Source organism: Chaetodon auriga, chromosome 10 (assembly GCF_051107435.1).
Source record: "Chaetodon auriga isolate fChaAug3 chromosome 10, fChaAug3.hap1, whole genome shotgun sequence".
Lineage (NCBI taxonomy): Eukaryota > Metazoa > Chordata > Actinopteri > Chaetodontiformes > Chaetodontidae > Chaetodon > Chaetodon auriga.
Genome location: NC_135083.1, coordinates 25,529,196 through 25,547,080, shown reverse-complemented (window position 1 = coordinate 25,547,080; position 17,885 = coordinate 25,529,196). Strand labels below are relative to the sequence as shown.

The 17,885-nt window shown below is 40.3% G+C and overlaps 1 protein-coding gene across 1 annotated transcript; it reads left to right on the top strand.

The window, feature by feature from the left end:
- Nucleotides 1-13,080, top strand: LOC143327406 (putative glutamate receptor). The gene is made up of 10 exons (XM_076741710.1): nucleotides 1-213; nucleotides 427-502; nucleotides 3,094-3,125; nucleotides 7,199-7,378; nucleotides 7,871-8,094; nucleotides 9,362-9,459; nucleotides 10,223-10,440; nucleotides 10,556-10,775; nucleotides 11,851-12,101; nucleotides 12,596-13,080. The coding sequence occupies exons 2-10, from the start codon at nucleotides 439-441 to the stop codon at nucleotides 12,692-12,694; spliced, it is 1,386 nt and encodes a 461-aa protein (XP_076597825.1). The 5' UTR covers nucleotides 1-213; nucleotides 427-438; the 3' UTR covers nucleotides 12,695-13,080.
- The last annotated feature ends 4,805 nt before the right edge of the window (nucleotides 13,081-17,885 follow it).

Here is a 17,885-nt window from a genome sequence, read left to right as displayed (position 1 = left end):
GCCAAAACCTCTGCCAAACAATCATGAGTTTCTTCTCCCTCTGAGGTCCTATCTCCTCCCTCCTTGTACTCACCCATATAAACCCCCACTGCATTGTTCTGCACACAACCCTTCCCACCATCCACTTGGAAGACTTGTGAATTTCTTACACATTTTCCTGGAGCTGTCCCTCGTACATAAGTTTCAATTTCCACTGCACCTGACATAACTGAGGTAAGGGAACTTTTGTTATATAGCACAGCATGACAGATTTTACACAATTGTTTTTTTTATTATCTGCAAAGTATTTTTTATCACTGAATAAAATATCAAACTTAATCAAACATTCCTGAAATTGTTGTAAATATTATATACTCTTTGTTTGATGATATCTGAAATTGCTAAAGATTGATTGATTGAAAATGTAGTAAGCAACATCATTTTCAGGGTTGTGGCAACATGAAAGGCTGCATGGCTTTGGTCTTCTGTGTAGCAGCCCTGACTGCATGGATAATCACTGCAGGTAAGAATAGTACATACAACCTGGCACTGCAGCACATGGTGGAACATGGTTCATTTGGATAAACACAACACATTTACAGTTGTCATGATTCATGCTTTTGTCGCAGAACACAGTCTTTGTTTCTGTGACACTACCTGCTGTACTGGTAGTGTATTGATGAAAACCTAACCAGTTGCACATGAGTTTCAGTTGCTCCACATGTCACAACTTGATTGCTCTTCCCTCATCTGCCCGCTTTCAGGGTTAATCACCAGTTCTTTTACTGCAGTCTTCAGTGTTGTCTTTGCTAAAGACATGTCAGATATTATTTTTGACTCACATTTTAACTGTCTGCCTCAGAGTGGTCAGAAAGGCATTGAAAGAAAATGGCTTGCTATGTGGTACCTTTATTTATTCATTTATTTTGGGGGTTGGTAATTTTTGTTCTTGCAAGTAGAACTGCTCCTGTGAGTTCAACCTCAATGGGCAATGCCTGTTCCCCTTTTCCCTACTGTACAGAATTGTGAGAAAAGTGAGTTTGTACTGCAAGGAAAAGACAAACAGCTTGCTCCAAAATTTGTCAATCTGTCTGTAGGACTCTGGCAGTAGATTCAAGATGAAAATGAATCAATCCCAAATAAGTTTTTAAAAAAATAACAGATAGGGAGAGAAAATGCTTTTTCTTTTTTAAACCGCAATCATTGTACCACTGTCTGAAATTTAACCTTTTGCGCTGTGGCACAGTTGTCATCACACTCAAAAACAGTGATTTTAATCTGCATGGTGGCAAAAGCATTGTTGCTGGCTTTGTACCTGTGGTTGGTAGTTCAGGAGGTGGGATTGATTATTATATCCTTTGGAATTATATTCACATTGGACAGTTCTGCACTGCCTGATTATGGCTGGTGCCAATGTTCAGTGCCAGTGCAGGAAGTAGAATGTCTTTTATGTGGTGGAGTGTAAAGTATGGGTGTGGAGGGTGAGGTGGTGGATGGGCCTGTAGCGCTTCCAATTTTCATGATTTTCAGTTTGTGTCCTGTCAAAGAATTGCAATTACTTTTTGCTTGTCTTGAAACGTTATTGCAATCTTTATGATAACCTTAACCAAGTCAACATTTACATTACACCTTACAAAGTATTGTCCAGCTTATACAGGGTTTCACAGAATTATCCAATATCAGCTGTGTTATCTGGTGATAGGGTAGGGTTATATTCGTGAAAGAAGTATATTTTCGAGAGGAAGGAGGTGTCCAGTCAGCTATTCCAAACCTGAAGTGAAGAGCCTGTGAGCCAGGCTACAAGTCACGTTTTTTGTGTTTGGCTGCAGCCCACATTGGAACATTTTCTGTATTATCAAAACAGTCAAAAAGACTAAAAAATAAAAATAAAAACATTGTTTACAAGAATGTAATCAGACTTCTTTTGGGTCCCATTAGCATTTTGCTGGCACACTTATGCTTTATATTTTAATTTTTAATTAAATTTACCAATTTTTTTTCCTCAAACATTTTTGCCAGTTAATCATCTTACATTCTGATAAGCTCTGGTGCTGTATGGCTCTGTCCATTTAGGGCTCACTCAGCCAATGAGATCAATAACTCCTCCAGAGCAGCCCTGCCTCTGCAAACTGTCTGCAGAGTTTAAGTCCAGCACTGAGCCAGCAGGCTCTGGCTGACCTATGAGACGGGGTCACGCTCCCAAATCATTCCTCACATTTGACTCTTTCCCCACTGGCCCTGCTGGACTGCTGGAGTCATATCAAAGCACAGAGGGGGTACCATCGACTGTGGCAGAATCCCATTTCTCACCAGTGGAGGGGCTACCGCCTTGCTGTGGTCCAGAAAGCACTGTGATAAATCAATTAACCGTGTGGGGGAAAGACTCTGCAGGCAAGCGGTGAACTGACAGGCATCTCCGCAAAATGCAGGTCCTGCCATCTTCTCTAGAGGAGGCTGATGGAGTGTCATGGGCTTTATATGACAGCACCAGGCCCACTTTTGTTATCGCATGCAATTATTAAGAATTTGCACCCCTGGCACCTCCGCTTATCCCCCCTCCCCCCCTTTTGACCAACCCTGGCAGGGCATGTTAGGGCCTGCTGGACACGCTGGGAATGCCATTGGAGACAGTTCTAGCAAAAAGAAAACAACTCTGAGTGTCATGGGTAATGTTAGGGAATGGATTGGGGGGCTCATCCCCTGCTTTGGTTACATGGTGGAGCCAGGGGTTACAGGTCCCACCCCCAACCCCCCATGGGGCCACAGTTATTCCTCTCATTGTACCTTCCAACTGTCTACTCAGTATGCTGCAATCCTTTTTCCAGGTCTCCTGAAAAACAACCAGTAACAACAGCATCATTGTCCTCCAGTTGCTGTCTGGTTTATTTATTGCAGTGGCTGAGAGAAGAATGCTTCATTAGGCTTTCAGAGGCCGATCTACACATAAGCTTGTAGACATGAAACAAAAACACTAATCAGCCAAAGAACTGACTTGGACTAATCCTCTCATCTTTGTACTGATATTCATGCTTGATTATGTTGAGTTGTTTCATTACAAAATCCAAAATTTATTGTGGTGTGTGTGTTTTTTGTTTTTTTTTTTTTCCATTCTAGATGCCAAGGAGTTATCCATCACTACTATAAAGGTATTGCTTTTTTCCTTCTTTTTGCCTTTTCTCTAGACTTGAATGCCGAGGTGGTGCCTGCCCTGTGCAGCTGTGAAGCAGTTATCTTGGTTCGAACAACATTTTGTAAAAGAATTGCACTAGTTCATTAAAAGTTTAGTAATAAATTTATACTGACCAAGTTAATTGGTTAGATCAATGAAAGTGCTGACATGATTCAAGATAAGAGAACCCCAAAAGGTCAAGAAACACGAGCAGTCAGACAATCACGTCGTTGAGAATATGCTTTTTAATCTGGTTAGAAACGCAAAGCGCACACCTTACAAATCCACTCACAGCACAGCTTTTTGTCTACACAAGTGTCACCTGCTATACTAATTTGCACACGTGTATTTTTTTTCATCCAAAACTGTGGATGAACTGAGAGGTCTGCCTCATGCTGTAGGTTCAAGACACCACTTTCAGAGCAGGTGATGTGCAGGCCAACAGTTCATCCAAGGATGGGGCAAAGCGCAGCCACAAGACACGTCAGCTCCATGGGAAGGCACCAGGGGGCAGTGCCAACCTACTTCATTCACTGTGCCCCCTCATTTGAATGAAAGCATGTCAATGCTTTCTCTGTCATCGGTGTAAGTCTAGTGATGACGTGATAAATGGAATCCATTGTAAATCTTTTAGAACACACAGGACACACTAAGATTATATGGATATTTTGTCTATGTTGTCAATTTGCTGTGACCTTGTTATATGTTACCATATGTGGTTTTGAGTAAAACATTTCAGTCATTGTAAAACACGGGCATCCATGCATTTACAGCCATGTGGTTTCTCTTTGTGTTTTTAGTCAGATTATTAGGAAAGTAGTGTCTTTTTTCTTAAAATTTTCTCCATGGAGGCACACCACCAAATGATTTTACTTTCACTATGCATGACTACATTACCACTTGCCAGAAGCATGTGGCCAGGCATCCAAACCATCACAGACTACAAACCCACCAACACCAACCCCCCAACAGGCAAGGCCTCCATCTGTGATGAGCTTAACATATTCTATGTCCACTTTGATAGGGACAGCCAGGAGGCAGCCATCAAGGCTGTGCTCCCTGCAGATCACCAGCCCCTCACTGTCTCCCCACCAATGTATGTGCTGCACTGAGCAGGATTAATGCATGAAACACAGAATCAGATGAGGCTCCATATCAATGAATGTACACAGGAGGATTCATGAATGTATTTTGATTTTGATTTCTATGCTAAAGAGTCTATCCACAAAATATCATTGTCTTTAATTGAATTAACCATCATTCATCATTGTCATCATTGCATGGCACGCACACTGCCTCCCTGCACCCTCCCTGAGTCCCTGTTTCGCTGCATGCTACCCCATACACTCCCTGCCTGCTCACTGTTCCTTGGCTTCCTCGTCACAGGCCTGCTCCTCTGTCTGCTCCTCTGCCTGACAGTGGCCATGGCCAGCCACCTCTCCTCCTCCCACTTGTTGCTGAATAATGGGGCAGGGGCAGGGGTAGGACCGGCCAAGTAAGAGATGGGATTTTGACCATACTGGTGTCAATGAATGGCGACTGCCTCTGCTTTATGGGCCCGTGGTTAGTGATTTTTTTTTTTAAAAAGTTAGAAATTAGAAATTAAAATCACTGCTCGGTATATTAGCATTCCAGTGCTGCTAATTGACAATTTAGAATCACCAGATAGCTAGCAATCATTCAAACATATTTAATCAGGCACAACAGGATGGGATTTCATTTCCCTGTGAGCAGCTGTCAGATGCTGGGCAGCTGTTTGACCTTTGTTCTTTCTTAGTGCTCTAATTCCTGCACAGTTGTGATCACATTAAATCACACCCTCCACTACACTGATTGGCTGAAAAGGATGGAGACATCTGATTGGCTACAGGTAATTAACCATAGAAAAAAAATGCATTGTGAATCAGCAGCAGCAGGAAATCTCAAAACAGCCACACACAAATGCAGTGAAGTTCATGCATAACAAGCACTTTGTGAATTTGAGAAGTTTAGCAGTCTGTATATAAATGTAACAACATCCAAATATGGTTTGGATGAAAACTGAAAATACTTTTAAATTCACATATTTTTGGATTTACATTATTATTTGAAAAAAGAAAAGAAATGCATGTTGTGAACCTTCTTCATATGCCTGACTGAGGTCTTGACTGACATCTCAAACAGCTGTCTCTCCATCATGCTAGAGCCCAAATGACATTTGCTCTATTGCACTCACCTCCACCACTATCAAGTGTGTCCAGAGGCTGGTCGTGGCTCCTCTCCAGCTGCTCCATTGAGAGCATCCTTACCAACTGCATATCAATATCAGAATCAGAATCAGAATCAGAATACTTGATCCCAGACAAGGAACTGAGTCAGTTATAGTTGCTCCCAACTGTAATAAAAATAGAAAAGGAAATAAGAATGCCTTAGAGACCTTATGGAAAAAGATGTACACTATACAACAATTTAAATCAGCCATAAATAAGAAACAATATGAAATATACAAATGTGAGTATGTAAACTATGTATAATCTGCAACAATAAATACCAGCCATATATAATAAAATATACCTGTTGTGCAATATTCTACATCAAGTAATAAGAATAAAAGTAAAATGAATAAAAGAATACTACTACTACTATTACTACTACATTTAGAAGAAATAATATACATTGAGTTATTGCACACATGGTATGGAAAAAGCTCTGTCTCGTACCAGAAAGAACTAATATGTGGTGAAAACTAACCAACACATCAGTGGTACTTGACCTCCTCACCATTGAGGCTGTCCAGCACAGGTGGTGTTTGTAGAGGGGGTGCAGCACCATCAGGCACACCTCTTGCTCACCCTGGCCACAGATTGTTCACTCTCCTCCCCCCTGGGAGGCACTACAGGACTGTTTGCCCCAGAACCAGCAGCTTGGGAGCATCTTCTTACCCTCACCTTGCCGATCTGCACATCGTAGTGATAACACTCCATCCCCAGGATACCTACAATTGTTGTTATTTATTTATATACTATTTATTATTTACACTTACCAGCCACTTTATCATGCGCACCTTGCTATTACTGGGTGGGATCCACTTTTGCCTTCAGAGCTGCTTTAATTCCTTGTGACATAGATTCAATAAGGGGCTGGGAACATTCCTCAGAGACTGTGCTCTATATTGACATCATTGCATCATGCAGTTTCAGCACATTTGTCAGCTGCACATCCAAGAGATGAATATGCCGTTCCGCCACATCCCAGAGGTGCTCTAGTGGACTGAGATCTGGTGGCGGTGGAGGCCATTTGAGTACAGTGAACTCATTGTCATGTCATGTCATGTCATGTCATGTTTGAGATGATTTGAGCTTTGTGACATGGCGCATTACCCTGAAGGAGCCATGAGAAGATGGCTACACCGTAGTTTTTTTTAGTTTTTTAGTCAAAAACAGAATGTAATTGGGAGTTGGCGTTGGTTAAGTCTGACTGTTATTCTTTGTTTATGTATTTAGTTATATTAATATATTACTGTATAGAATATGTATTGTATATTGTAAAACATATATAACTTTATACTTTGTTATATTTTTAAGAGTCATATTTTATATACTTTATATATTTAGTTATATTTTTATAACATTCTGTTTTATTCTCATCCTTATTCTTCTTTACTGTACTATTTTATGTTTATGTGTATGTTTAACCTGCTGCTTCAACAAAAGAATTTCCCAATTGGGATCAATAAAGTAAAGTCTAAATCTAAGTCTAAGTCTAGAAATAATCATACTGTATAGGGATATTGTCTCACTTGTTTCAAGATAATGATATCATCATGACTCAAATTACAGGCAAGAATAACTCAAAGCATTGCACAGAAAATCACCAAAATTCAATTAGGATTTCCACCCAAAAGCTGCAGTTGGATTTTTCAAATAATTTGTTCTTTTTAAATATATATATATATATATCCTCTTCATCTTAAAAACATTTTATCAACTTGACTGTTGCTTCAGCCCAGTTCTGCCACAATGATCCCTCACAGTCTCCATCACAGTGTGGTTGCTTGTTTTGTTTCCTCAGGAAGACCCATACACCATGAGCAGAGGCTCTGAGCTGGAGGGCTACTGCATCGATCTGATCTCTCAGCTCTCCAAGAAGCTAGGATTCAAGTACAAACTGCACCTGGTGAAAGACAACCGCTACGGAGCCATGGATGCCAGCGGCAACTGGAACGGCATGATTGGCGAGGTCATCAGAGGGGTAAGCCATTTTACCATAATGAGCTGAGTTTTAATTATTAGTTCAATTATTTCAGTATGGATTGTTTTTATTATTTTGCACTTAAATCATGATCAATTTCAACATAACTTAATAATTCATATAATATTGGACAGTTTGGTGATCAGTTTAGCATCTGTTTCCATTTATTTTACAGTTCAATTGCTAAAAGCTTTTGTTTCTGTATTTCTGTGACAGTAAAATTTCGCTTAGCTCGGGATGTAATTTCATCGCATACTTTTCAAAAAAACATTTGTCCTGACACATTTATCCGAACTGCATTCTTGGGGCATACTGTATACAACATACTGTATACAGTATTTAGCAGCAAATATAAAAACATAAAGAGACTGAAATGACACCGTATCAGCTGCTGTCTAACATAAGTGATTTGCATCTTCAAAAATCCATGTTGCTCTGCACCTTGCACTGTGCCATCACATTATTATGTGTGTTTTCTGCATGATATATCAGGAGGCTGACCTAGCTTTGGCCCCGCTGACCCTCACTGCAGTAAGAGAGCAGGTTGTGGATATGACCACCCCCTTCATGCAGACAGGCATTGGCTTCATTCTTCGCAAAGACTTGGCCTCTGAAGAAAGCACCTTCAGCCTGCTGTCACCCTTCTCCACTGACATGTGGGTTGGTATCCTCATTGCATTCCTGCTAACGGGTGTCTGCATATTCCTGGTGGGCAGGTAAGTGTCCTCACACACTGTTGACTTCATCCATTGTTTCATCCTCAGAACTGTTTATTATAAGGCCAAGAGGAAGAGTTTACGATCTAAAAATATAGACAAATTACACAAGATAGTTCTAGAGGGGTGTTTTTGATATTTGTTGTTGTCTTTAAATATGACACTTCCCTCCATCTGTAGTTCGTGCCACAACAAAAGACTGATGTGACATCAAATCCAAACAACCTGTTGGAAGCTATTCACTTTTTACCTGATGAGACAACTCTTTTTCCTCAGTGCATTTAAACATTTATTCAGTCAGACAGTCAATCTCTCACCTGCAGTCTTTGACAGTATTAATTATTGCTACATAACTGAATCGACCTGAACCCCCCAAAAAAAGACCATTCACTGGTTTTGATAGTTCACTGTTTTCTCTTAATTAGTTGCCTACTTGTACAGCTGCTCTTGAATACATTCTGCAGATGGAACCGCATTTGGATCACACATGGAAACATGTTGCTCAACTCAAAGCAACTTAACCAACGTAAACCCCTGGTGGCCATACTGTCAGTCAAAGGGTGACAGGTAGTTATCTTCTTAGGCTCATGGATTACTAAACTGCGTGCAGGCCAGGGACCCTGGACCAGACCTCATTCGACTCTTTACACTTCTTGTCAGAAAGGCATTCAAAAGACCACAAAGAAATGCAAAACAATAACAAAGAGCTATCTGATCTCAAAAATGTGAAGCATGAATGTGTCCAAGAAGCATTCAAGACAGATTGAAATACAATTGCAATTTATCCAGGTGTGGAAAAGTCGTAAATGCATCTGCCTCTCCAAGAAACAAAAGTAATCTTTACTCCTCCCATACTGTAACAGTCTATAGCCACTGTCCTTGTGATGATTGCAGTTAAAATGATGGCCCTGAAATCAGCTTTTTTTCTTTTTTCTATTAAAAAAACAAGACAAATGGCTCCATGCAACTTCTACACATGATGAAATACAAGACTGACCAATGCAGCCATTGTTTTGTGTTCTTTTTTGTCTAGAAGTTTAGCTCTGTCTCCACATCTTGAATAATTTTATTATTAGAACTTTTTTATTATAACATCAAATGTAGAAGATTGTGTGGCCCGGGCAGAGGCTCCTATTTTATTAGATTTCCTTCCTATAACACCACCAACATGAGTTATATTTCACCAAACAGACATATACATATGAATCTTGCTGCCGCAAGTTCAGGTTCATTATTGCTGGTAATAAGGCCTTTCATTTGTCTCCAGGATCAGCCCCACTGAATGGGCTGAGCCAGACACGGAGGAACACAGCTTCACGTTACTGCACAGCTTCTGGTACATCACAGGAGCTCTTACCCTGCAAGGTAACACAGCAGTCCTTTAAACTGAACCACAGGCACAGAAACACACTCTGCTGCTGGCTGGCTCTTTCTGTATGCTGCACTGCAACCTTATTACTGTACACTGTGTTACAACGGCTTTGTTTCACAACACACTGTGCAAAACCCAAAAGCCACACTGACACATTCAATTCTTGTTCATAAAGGAAATATGTAACTGATGGAAATAGTCAGTGTGGTGGATTGAGGTGAATAAAAACTCAACGTTTGTGTCATATATGAAACAGAGAAGGTATGAAGTATAATCATCATTCTACCCTCTGTATTTAGGATTTACAGTCCTATAGTATCAGGTTGTATTATAGAACACGTGCATTATCTGTATTAAGTTGTACAGATTCAATGAAATTGCAGACTTTCAAAGGAATTGTTTCTCTACATGTCAAATAACTGCAATTTTTTAATTTTTTGATATTTGCGTAATTTTAGAGAAAGGACTTTGTTTTGATTTTTTCAGAATGATTGGATGACAACCATTTTTAAACGCAAAAAAAATCAAAATTCAATGATGAACACATTTAAGTGTTGTGATGCTTTAATAAACTTGATGCATCATGCATTACCTCCTTCAATCTGATTGTTGTGTCAGAGCGGTCATAATGTAAAACAGAACACTAAGAACATCATACAAAATTCAGTAGTAAATTCCGTCTTCAGTATTTAAAACTGAGTATGAACTCATAAGATGAATATTCATTTTAGCTGACCACTGACTTTGCGCTTTCAGGTGCTGGCCCTCACCCTAAAGCCCTGTCTGGACGGCTGGTCAGCGCCATCTGGTGGTTGTTTGCTGTATTGCTGCTGGCCTGCTACTTCGGCAACTTAACCTCCTCGTTGCACTCCAACAGCAAACATGTGTCCATTAAGGGCTTTGAGGACCTCGCTAACCAGGATATGATCGATTATGGCACACTCAAAGCTGGATCCACCATGCATTTCTTTAAGGCACGTTCAACTTCTGAGATAGCCTCTTATGACTGTGCTCCTGATATCTTGCACACTCAGAAATCATCGAGCACATGAGATGATTTTTTAATCATTCTTTTTTTTTCTTTCCCAGAATTCCAACAACCCCGTATACCGCCGTATCTACCAGCACATGGAGCGTAAGAAGAGCTTTGTGTCCAGCATGGAGGAGGGTGTTCGCCGTGCCCAGGAGGGAAACTTCGCCTTCATTGGTGAAGCAGTGTCCCTGGACTTGGCAGTGGCTCGCTACTGTAAATTGACCCGTTCACAGGAAGTCATTTCCATGAGAGCCTACTCAATCGCAGCACCTCAGGGTCAGTCACTCGACCTGTTTTCTCTACTCTGGGAAGGCATGTTATTTTTGCATGTCACTTCACACGAATCACTCCGCAGTGAAATTGTGACATGTTTTGGATTGTTCATCAATTAAGGCTCATATGTTAAAACTTGTATAATACTGAAGTGATTAATGCATTTTTCAAGTCAGCCTAATGGCATGAGTTTCCTTTATTTTGGGGGGAAAATGACACGATCACATTACGTGCTGCTTTCAGCCTTTTCATCTGGCTTGAAGTTGACATTTCAAGGGCATCCATATGCTTCAAACAAAGTACCAACAGAGCCTGAAACCCCTCCTTTACAGCTCTTTGGCATCCCTGTCAAAACAGGGTTTGAACTTCTCTGTCAAGCTCTCTTTGATTCCTCACACAACGACCTGAGTCAATTTATATGTGTGCAGCAACAGAATGAAAGTGTCCTCTCTTACGCCCATTTGCACTTCTGCCTCACGTCTAAATGAGAAATGTGTTATGCTCGTATTTCATTTATACCCTGTGAATTTATCCACATTTGTCTTAGTTTTAATTACGACATTGCAAGATTTTGTTTTGGTTGCACAACAATGAGTTTATGATGTTTTTATAACAAATCAACCCACACTAACATAAAAAAATGGAGGGCACAATGAAGTCAGAGATATATACAAATAGCATTAATGTTATTTTCTTAATTAATGCAAATTTTTATCATCTACCCAGTAAACAGAATCAGTGATCACAATAATGTTAGTATGCAAATGGCCACATAAATTGCTGTATTAAAATGCACCCAATATTTCAATAATAACGAGGTCTCAATCCCATTCACACCTATAACTGGATGAACCAGAGCCAGCTGTGAGCCAGACCTTGTCACCTAACATCAGTGTCGGACCACACTAACACTCCTGTAGCCGAATGGGAACGAATCCCTGCAGCCATGTTCAAAAATTTGATGGAGAGGCAGAAACCAGAATAATGGAGACTGTTACAACCGCAGGAGTATGCTCATGGTTTTGGGACTTTCAACAGCTTTCTTCCTCTATCACAACACCTCCCTTTGCTTCACCAGGTTCCCCGCTGGTCAAAAACCTAACCATAGCCATCCTCCAGCTCAGTGAGTCTGGCGAGCTGGCATACTTGCGGGACAAGTGGTGGGCCAGCAGCTGTGTGGATGCCAACGGGGCCCAAACCACTGAGGCCCTTCACCCCCATGACCTGCGGGGCCTCTTCCTCCTCCTGGGCCTGGGACTGGGTGTCGGCCTCTTGCTGGCGCTGCTCGAGCTCCTGTCCAGGGCCCGCAACCAAGCTAAGGATGGCAAGGTAGGGAGGAGTGTCAGAATCAGTAACTGTTGTTTCTCAGGGATGGCAATGCAAGCATTACATGAATTGTCATGAAATTTCGACATTTATGTTCATGTTCAGGATCAACTATAGCGACTTTGGTGAGCCCCACTGGTGCCACCAACAGGTCGACATTCATGGCTTTTAACAAAATATCTCAACTATTGAGTTGTAATAACTGAGGTGATCCCCTGACCTCTCCTATAGTGCCACCATAAGGTCAAACTTTTTATTTGTCCAACACTTTGGTTTATGACCAAATACCACATCCCATCATCCTCTACTGCACTTTGTGTTTAGCACTTAGTAGCACATGTTTACATGCTACCACGCTAAACTAAGATTGTGAAAATGATAAACATTATAGCTGCTACAAATAAGCATATTGGCATGCTGACATTAGTATTTAGCTCTAAGCTCTAAGCTGCTAGCATGGCTATGGACTCTAAATCTTGTTTTCTTTTCTTTGACAGAAATCATGCTGCTCAGTGTTGACATCAGAGCTGAACCGGCGATTCGGCAGTGGAGGGGAAAGTGCAGAGCAAGACAGCACAGACAAAAGCAAGGCCTAAAGGAAAAGTTTACATGGTGATAAGGTAGTGTAGACAGAGATGAGAGCCAGCTGAGAGCCTCGGTCCTGTTCCTTTAAACGCACTAGATTTCTGCGTTTCTGTAGTAACAGCCATGTGTTGTGTGGTTGGTCAGTATGTTTTGAACTCTTTCAGAAAAGTTTGGGGACCACATTGAATACTTCAACTAGCAGCTACAGCGTATTAAGCAACAAGCCAAGAGCATCAAAATGCTAATACTAATCACTAATCGCTGATTTGTTTACTGTTACAAATATCCACGTACCACCTGTAACTAACTTACATGTATTTCTCCTGGAACTATGATAGTTTTATAACTGTTTCTATTTGTTTGTATATTGCAAAAATAAATCCCTCAATATCCCAAATGCTCTCTTCTTTCAGAGTATACAATGTTACTGTTCTTGGCTATATCATAGCAGGCTAAACATGTAATATATGAGAGGCAAGTCAAGGTTTATTGTCACATACATAATCATACAAAGTGCAACATGTAGGGAATTTCTTAGAACATATCGAACAAATACATAAATATGATAAGGAGGAATCTATGAATAGAACAGAAAAGAACCTAGACCCAAAGAGGTCAAATAAAATAGAAATATATAAAACAGACTAAACATGAATGGTGGAACAATGACCAGTATGTTCAATTCTGATTTTCAATGTTAAATGCACATTTCAGAAGAATGAAACAGTGAAGCAATGTAACTAGTAGCGAGTTTCAGAAAAATGAAACCGGCAGCAGTGATTCCTCCCTCACCTCAACAGAGAGAAGAGTTTGTGGTTGGGGTTAATATTATGAGCTAGCTCCTGAAACCTGTATATTCCTTTATTCCTCGGCATCATTCAGTGATGAGATCTATATGAAGGAGATGCAAAAGCAACGCCAGACAGTGATAGATCTGAAATGGTTTGATGGTTTCTCTGTCCTGTATGAATGTACACTCAGAGTAAATTCCATATATTCAAGCCTTACAGCTGGAGCACAGTGAATAAGTTGTTGCTGCATAAGGAGGTCATGATGAACATTGTTTCCATTCAGTAAGTATAAAAACTGATTCACTCCTCTTGTGCTGTACACCTCACCTTTCAATGTACAGCTTGTTATGTACCGGTTTGACCACTTGGAGGTGCTATTGGATTTCTATGGATGTGAAGCTTAGCAGGGTTTAATTCATTCTCCTGTGGTCAATGATTGGTTACTGTAGACCAAACGTGCTATAGCACACAGAGCACTCTCAGTGTGCATCAAGTGGACTCACGGCAGCTTTACCGCCATCAATGTTGGGCTTGGTAAACAAGTTGGCTGAACATTTAGACACATTACATGAGTAAAACACCGTTGCATAGTTGTAGGTGCAGTTAATATAATTCAGTAGCTTTTGGTACCAGTGATGTTGTAGTAAATAAAAGTAAACTCCAGCACACAAAGCTGAATTAACAGCCAAACAAAGCGAGGCAACAGCTCACAGTTTCACCGTCAGGGATCCTAATCCACCAGATTCATGTCGGTTTGTAAGTATTTTCATTCATTTTATTTCAGTTTTGGAAATATATATCACTAAAACAAAACATTATTCAAATAAAGATATGTACCCTACATATAGAAGTCTTGGGTGTCTACAAGTATAGACACCCAAAATATGAATATAGATGCCCTAAAATATATTTCCTCAAATAAATATAGATATTTATCTAGATAAATTTAGTAAATGGGCTTTTTTTGGAGAATGTCTTTACAAACTGTTAGAAAAACAATGTGCAAAATATTTAAAATGTCCATTTTCTGTGGTATTGTTATCAGTTTTTAATGAACTTGGACTAAGGTAAGGCTTCATGCTGTGGTACCTTTGTATTTTCCAGCCCATAAGGATAGGAGTTTTAGGCCTACATCCAGTGACTTTTCTTGATATGTAGATCAGGTTGAACAAACAAACAATCAAAAGAATATTGCAACACATTTCCTCTTATCTTACCAAAAAGCACAGTTTTATAGCTTAAGTGTCCTTTGTCACTGGGATGAAGTCCACACTGAGAAAGCAGCTGTTCTAAGTTTACAAAAAAAAAAAAAAAAGAAAAAAAAAAAAAGTGTAAAATAAGAAAAACCTTGGGGTTTGGACAAATCTTCACAGATTCTCTTCTCTTTGTATATAAACATGGGCCAAACCTACATAATAAATTGGTCAATATATTGCCCAAACCTAAGCAACTTTTCCATAAATCTACCTGAAACAAGGGTTTCTTTTATGCCAAATGCAGTAACACATGAAAAACTAAAGAAATGGCACATTACATCAAAATGAATATAAAGCATTTGGTAAACTCTGTTCAGCACACAAAAAAGTGAGCAAAATGTGTTTAAATTGGAATGTAGCCACCACATTCTTGGATCCTCCACAAAACAACATTCTTGCACTTGCACTGTGTCACTACAGGATCTAAGAGCATGTTGACTGGTAAAAATGTCCTCTGGCTGTGTGAAATGACCTGCACTTGAACCTGCTAATCAGCTTCAGGACTCATTGATTTAGTGCTGGCAGGAGAAGCTGATGGCTGAGGCTGAGGAGGCAGGGGGTAGAGGCATGAGAGACACACAGAGAGGTAGAAAGAAGACCAGTATTGATTTGGTGGCAGGCAGCTCCTGACAGCTGCACTAAGCTAGCATGTACTTCTCTCAGCCACAGTCTGCAGCTCGGCCGACAGGGAAGTGCCTAAGGAGATTAAACTGTAAATCCTGCAGATTTCCTGCTCCCCATCCCCACCCCCACCTCCACCCCCCACCATCACATCTCCCCACCAGCAAACACTCTCACTTCCAGAATTAAAAGCATATTGATGTATATGAGGATGTGAATGAAATTAATCAAGCTGATAAGTCTCAACCCTGATGTCCTAAAGACATGCAAAAGTCTTTTCTTTTTTTAAATCATGGTTCTTCATCTATGGATCGAATTCATGCTCCACACACTTGCCTGCCACCTTGTGATCAGGTGCCCTCTGATACATTCAGCTGCAAATAATGCAGTCTGCTCCTGCATCTTGTCTCCCATGAATCAGGACAGGAATCCCCCAAATTCCTGCATGAAACTGTTCCATTCAGTGAGATGTGCTTGGAGGATATAAAGCACAGCAGGTTGTTGTTGGTTGTTAGGATGTTTTGAATGTTGGCTGATCTCTTTCTCTTCTTCCCTTGCTGAGGGCCAGGTGGACTTCTTATAGGTGACAAATTTCAGTGCTAGGGACCGCACTGAAGACAAGACATGAAGAAAGCCAATGTGCTACATTATATGATCATAAATCAAGGAGAAAAGTACACAGGACGCAAGTGATGTGGCATTTTTTTCTGCGGAGTCCACTCTTTTCAATACTGAGACATCTGGAAGCACATTATCAAGCTTGCATCATTGACTTAGAAAATTGGCTACACAGCTAGCCTAAACGTTTGAGATGCTGTAATTATTTCAGTAGACACCTGCAAACCAGTCATGGAAATGTGCTGCAGCCATGGTATCAAAATGCTTTGAAAGTGTTCTAATGTGAATATTTTGTAAAAGGAATTTCCTTGTAAATTTAACTTTTGGCTGATAATGGCAGACTTTTTGTGCACTCCAGGTGATATCAATCAAACTGTTGTCGGGGTGTTTAGTAATTTATCTAAATCGTGTTTTCTTTAGTATGCAGTGATGGTAAATGGACTGTATTTATATTGTGCTCTTCTAGTCTAATGACCACTCAAAGCGCTTTTACAAGTCTGCAGTCAATCTTCCACACACATACGCTAGGCTACCTGCTCATTACAGCTTTTTAGATATTCTCACCACTCACACAGGTTTTTGGGTTTAGTATCTGGACCAAGGATACTTCAACATGTAGACTGCAGAGGCCAGGGATTGAACCACCGACCTGGTGATAAGTGGACAACCGCTCTATTTCCTGAGCCCCAGTCAAAGGAATATCAGTCAAACCAGTGTTGGTTTATTCATTTTAAGAATAGCTTTTGATCTGTTTTTGCAGATGAAGCCTCTCTATAAAAAGGACACTAGCTGCATGTGAAACAGTTCCAAACCCTGGTTAAGACTTTTTTTTTTTTTTTTTTTTTTTTATTATTATGTGACGCTTTAAAGTATAAGTATTACACTTCTGGAACACTCCAATTATTTAAGCATTTAGAGGCACCTAGAGGAAAGCCCAGTGTTTTCTCCACTGGAAGGGCACCTTATCACATTTTCTTTTTTCCTCCACATTATACCACTGTAGAGGGCACTCTGTCATGTTTTATCCACCATAGGGGCATGCAAAAGGGAACTTTTGTGGTGTGTTTTTTTTCTCCTTAACATGAGGCCAACATGTGGGAATAAAACAGTTGAATATAAAGAGTTTGAAAAGCTATAAAGCTCCCCTCTGGTCAAGGGCTTGTATGGTTTAGGCTGATGAATAAAAGAACATTGTTTTACAATGTTAACAAGTCCTGTTTACTTCAAAAGGCTAAATGTAAAGGAAAGCAATAGTTCTAGGTAGCTGGCACAGCAACACATTATACATTCAGTTAGCTTTCTTGTACCTGCTTTATGACAGGCCACCTAGTGGTAGAAAGCAGCAGACCTATAAATGATAGAACACAACACCTAGTGTACAATGAAATGTTGTTTGAGTAAAGATGTGAATGAATGAATAAATCATGTGCACTCACAGAAGGGAAGTCTCTCTCTCTCTCAAGTAACGTTTCAAGGGTAAGCTTGAACTTTTTTTTTGGATTCGTCTGAAAATTATACAGTATGCAGACCTTTAAATAATAAAAGAATAAAAAACAACACGATACAGTAATCTCTCACTCTGTCTCTCTCTCTCGTAGCAGTGGAGTGGCCTAGATTCCTCTCAGCCCATTCTCTGCCTGTGATGTAGCCGTAGGCCTGTCGATGCGATCAGAATTAGAAATTCTAATGGACGTGTCACCACTTTGAACTGTGGACTTGAAGAGCTTTGAGTCTGGCGCTCCCTTGGATATGCCAGGCGAAGTCTGCACATTGATCCCTCTGAATTTGTTTGACTTTGACACTCTCTTTCTTTTTACTCTCCCTTTCACTCTCTCCCCTCGCTGCATTAATTTTCTCGATGGCTGGCTCATTCCCTTTCTTCTTCTCTTCTTTCCACAGCACTCATTTTCATTCTC

Coding starts and splice junctions, on each gene's coding strand:
- LOC143327406 (XM_076741710.1), top strand. CDS start 439: ATGAAAGGCTGCATGGCTTTGGTCTTCTGTGTAGCAGCCCTGACTGCA. Junction 503..3,093: donor TGCATGGATAATCACTGCAG/GTAAGAATAGTA, acceptor TTTCCATTCTAG/ATGCCAAGGAGTTATCCATC. Junction 10,441..10,555: donor CCACCATGCATTTCTTTAAG/GCACGTTCAACT, acceptor TTTCTTTCCCAG/AATTCCAACAACCCCGTATA.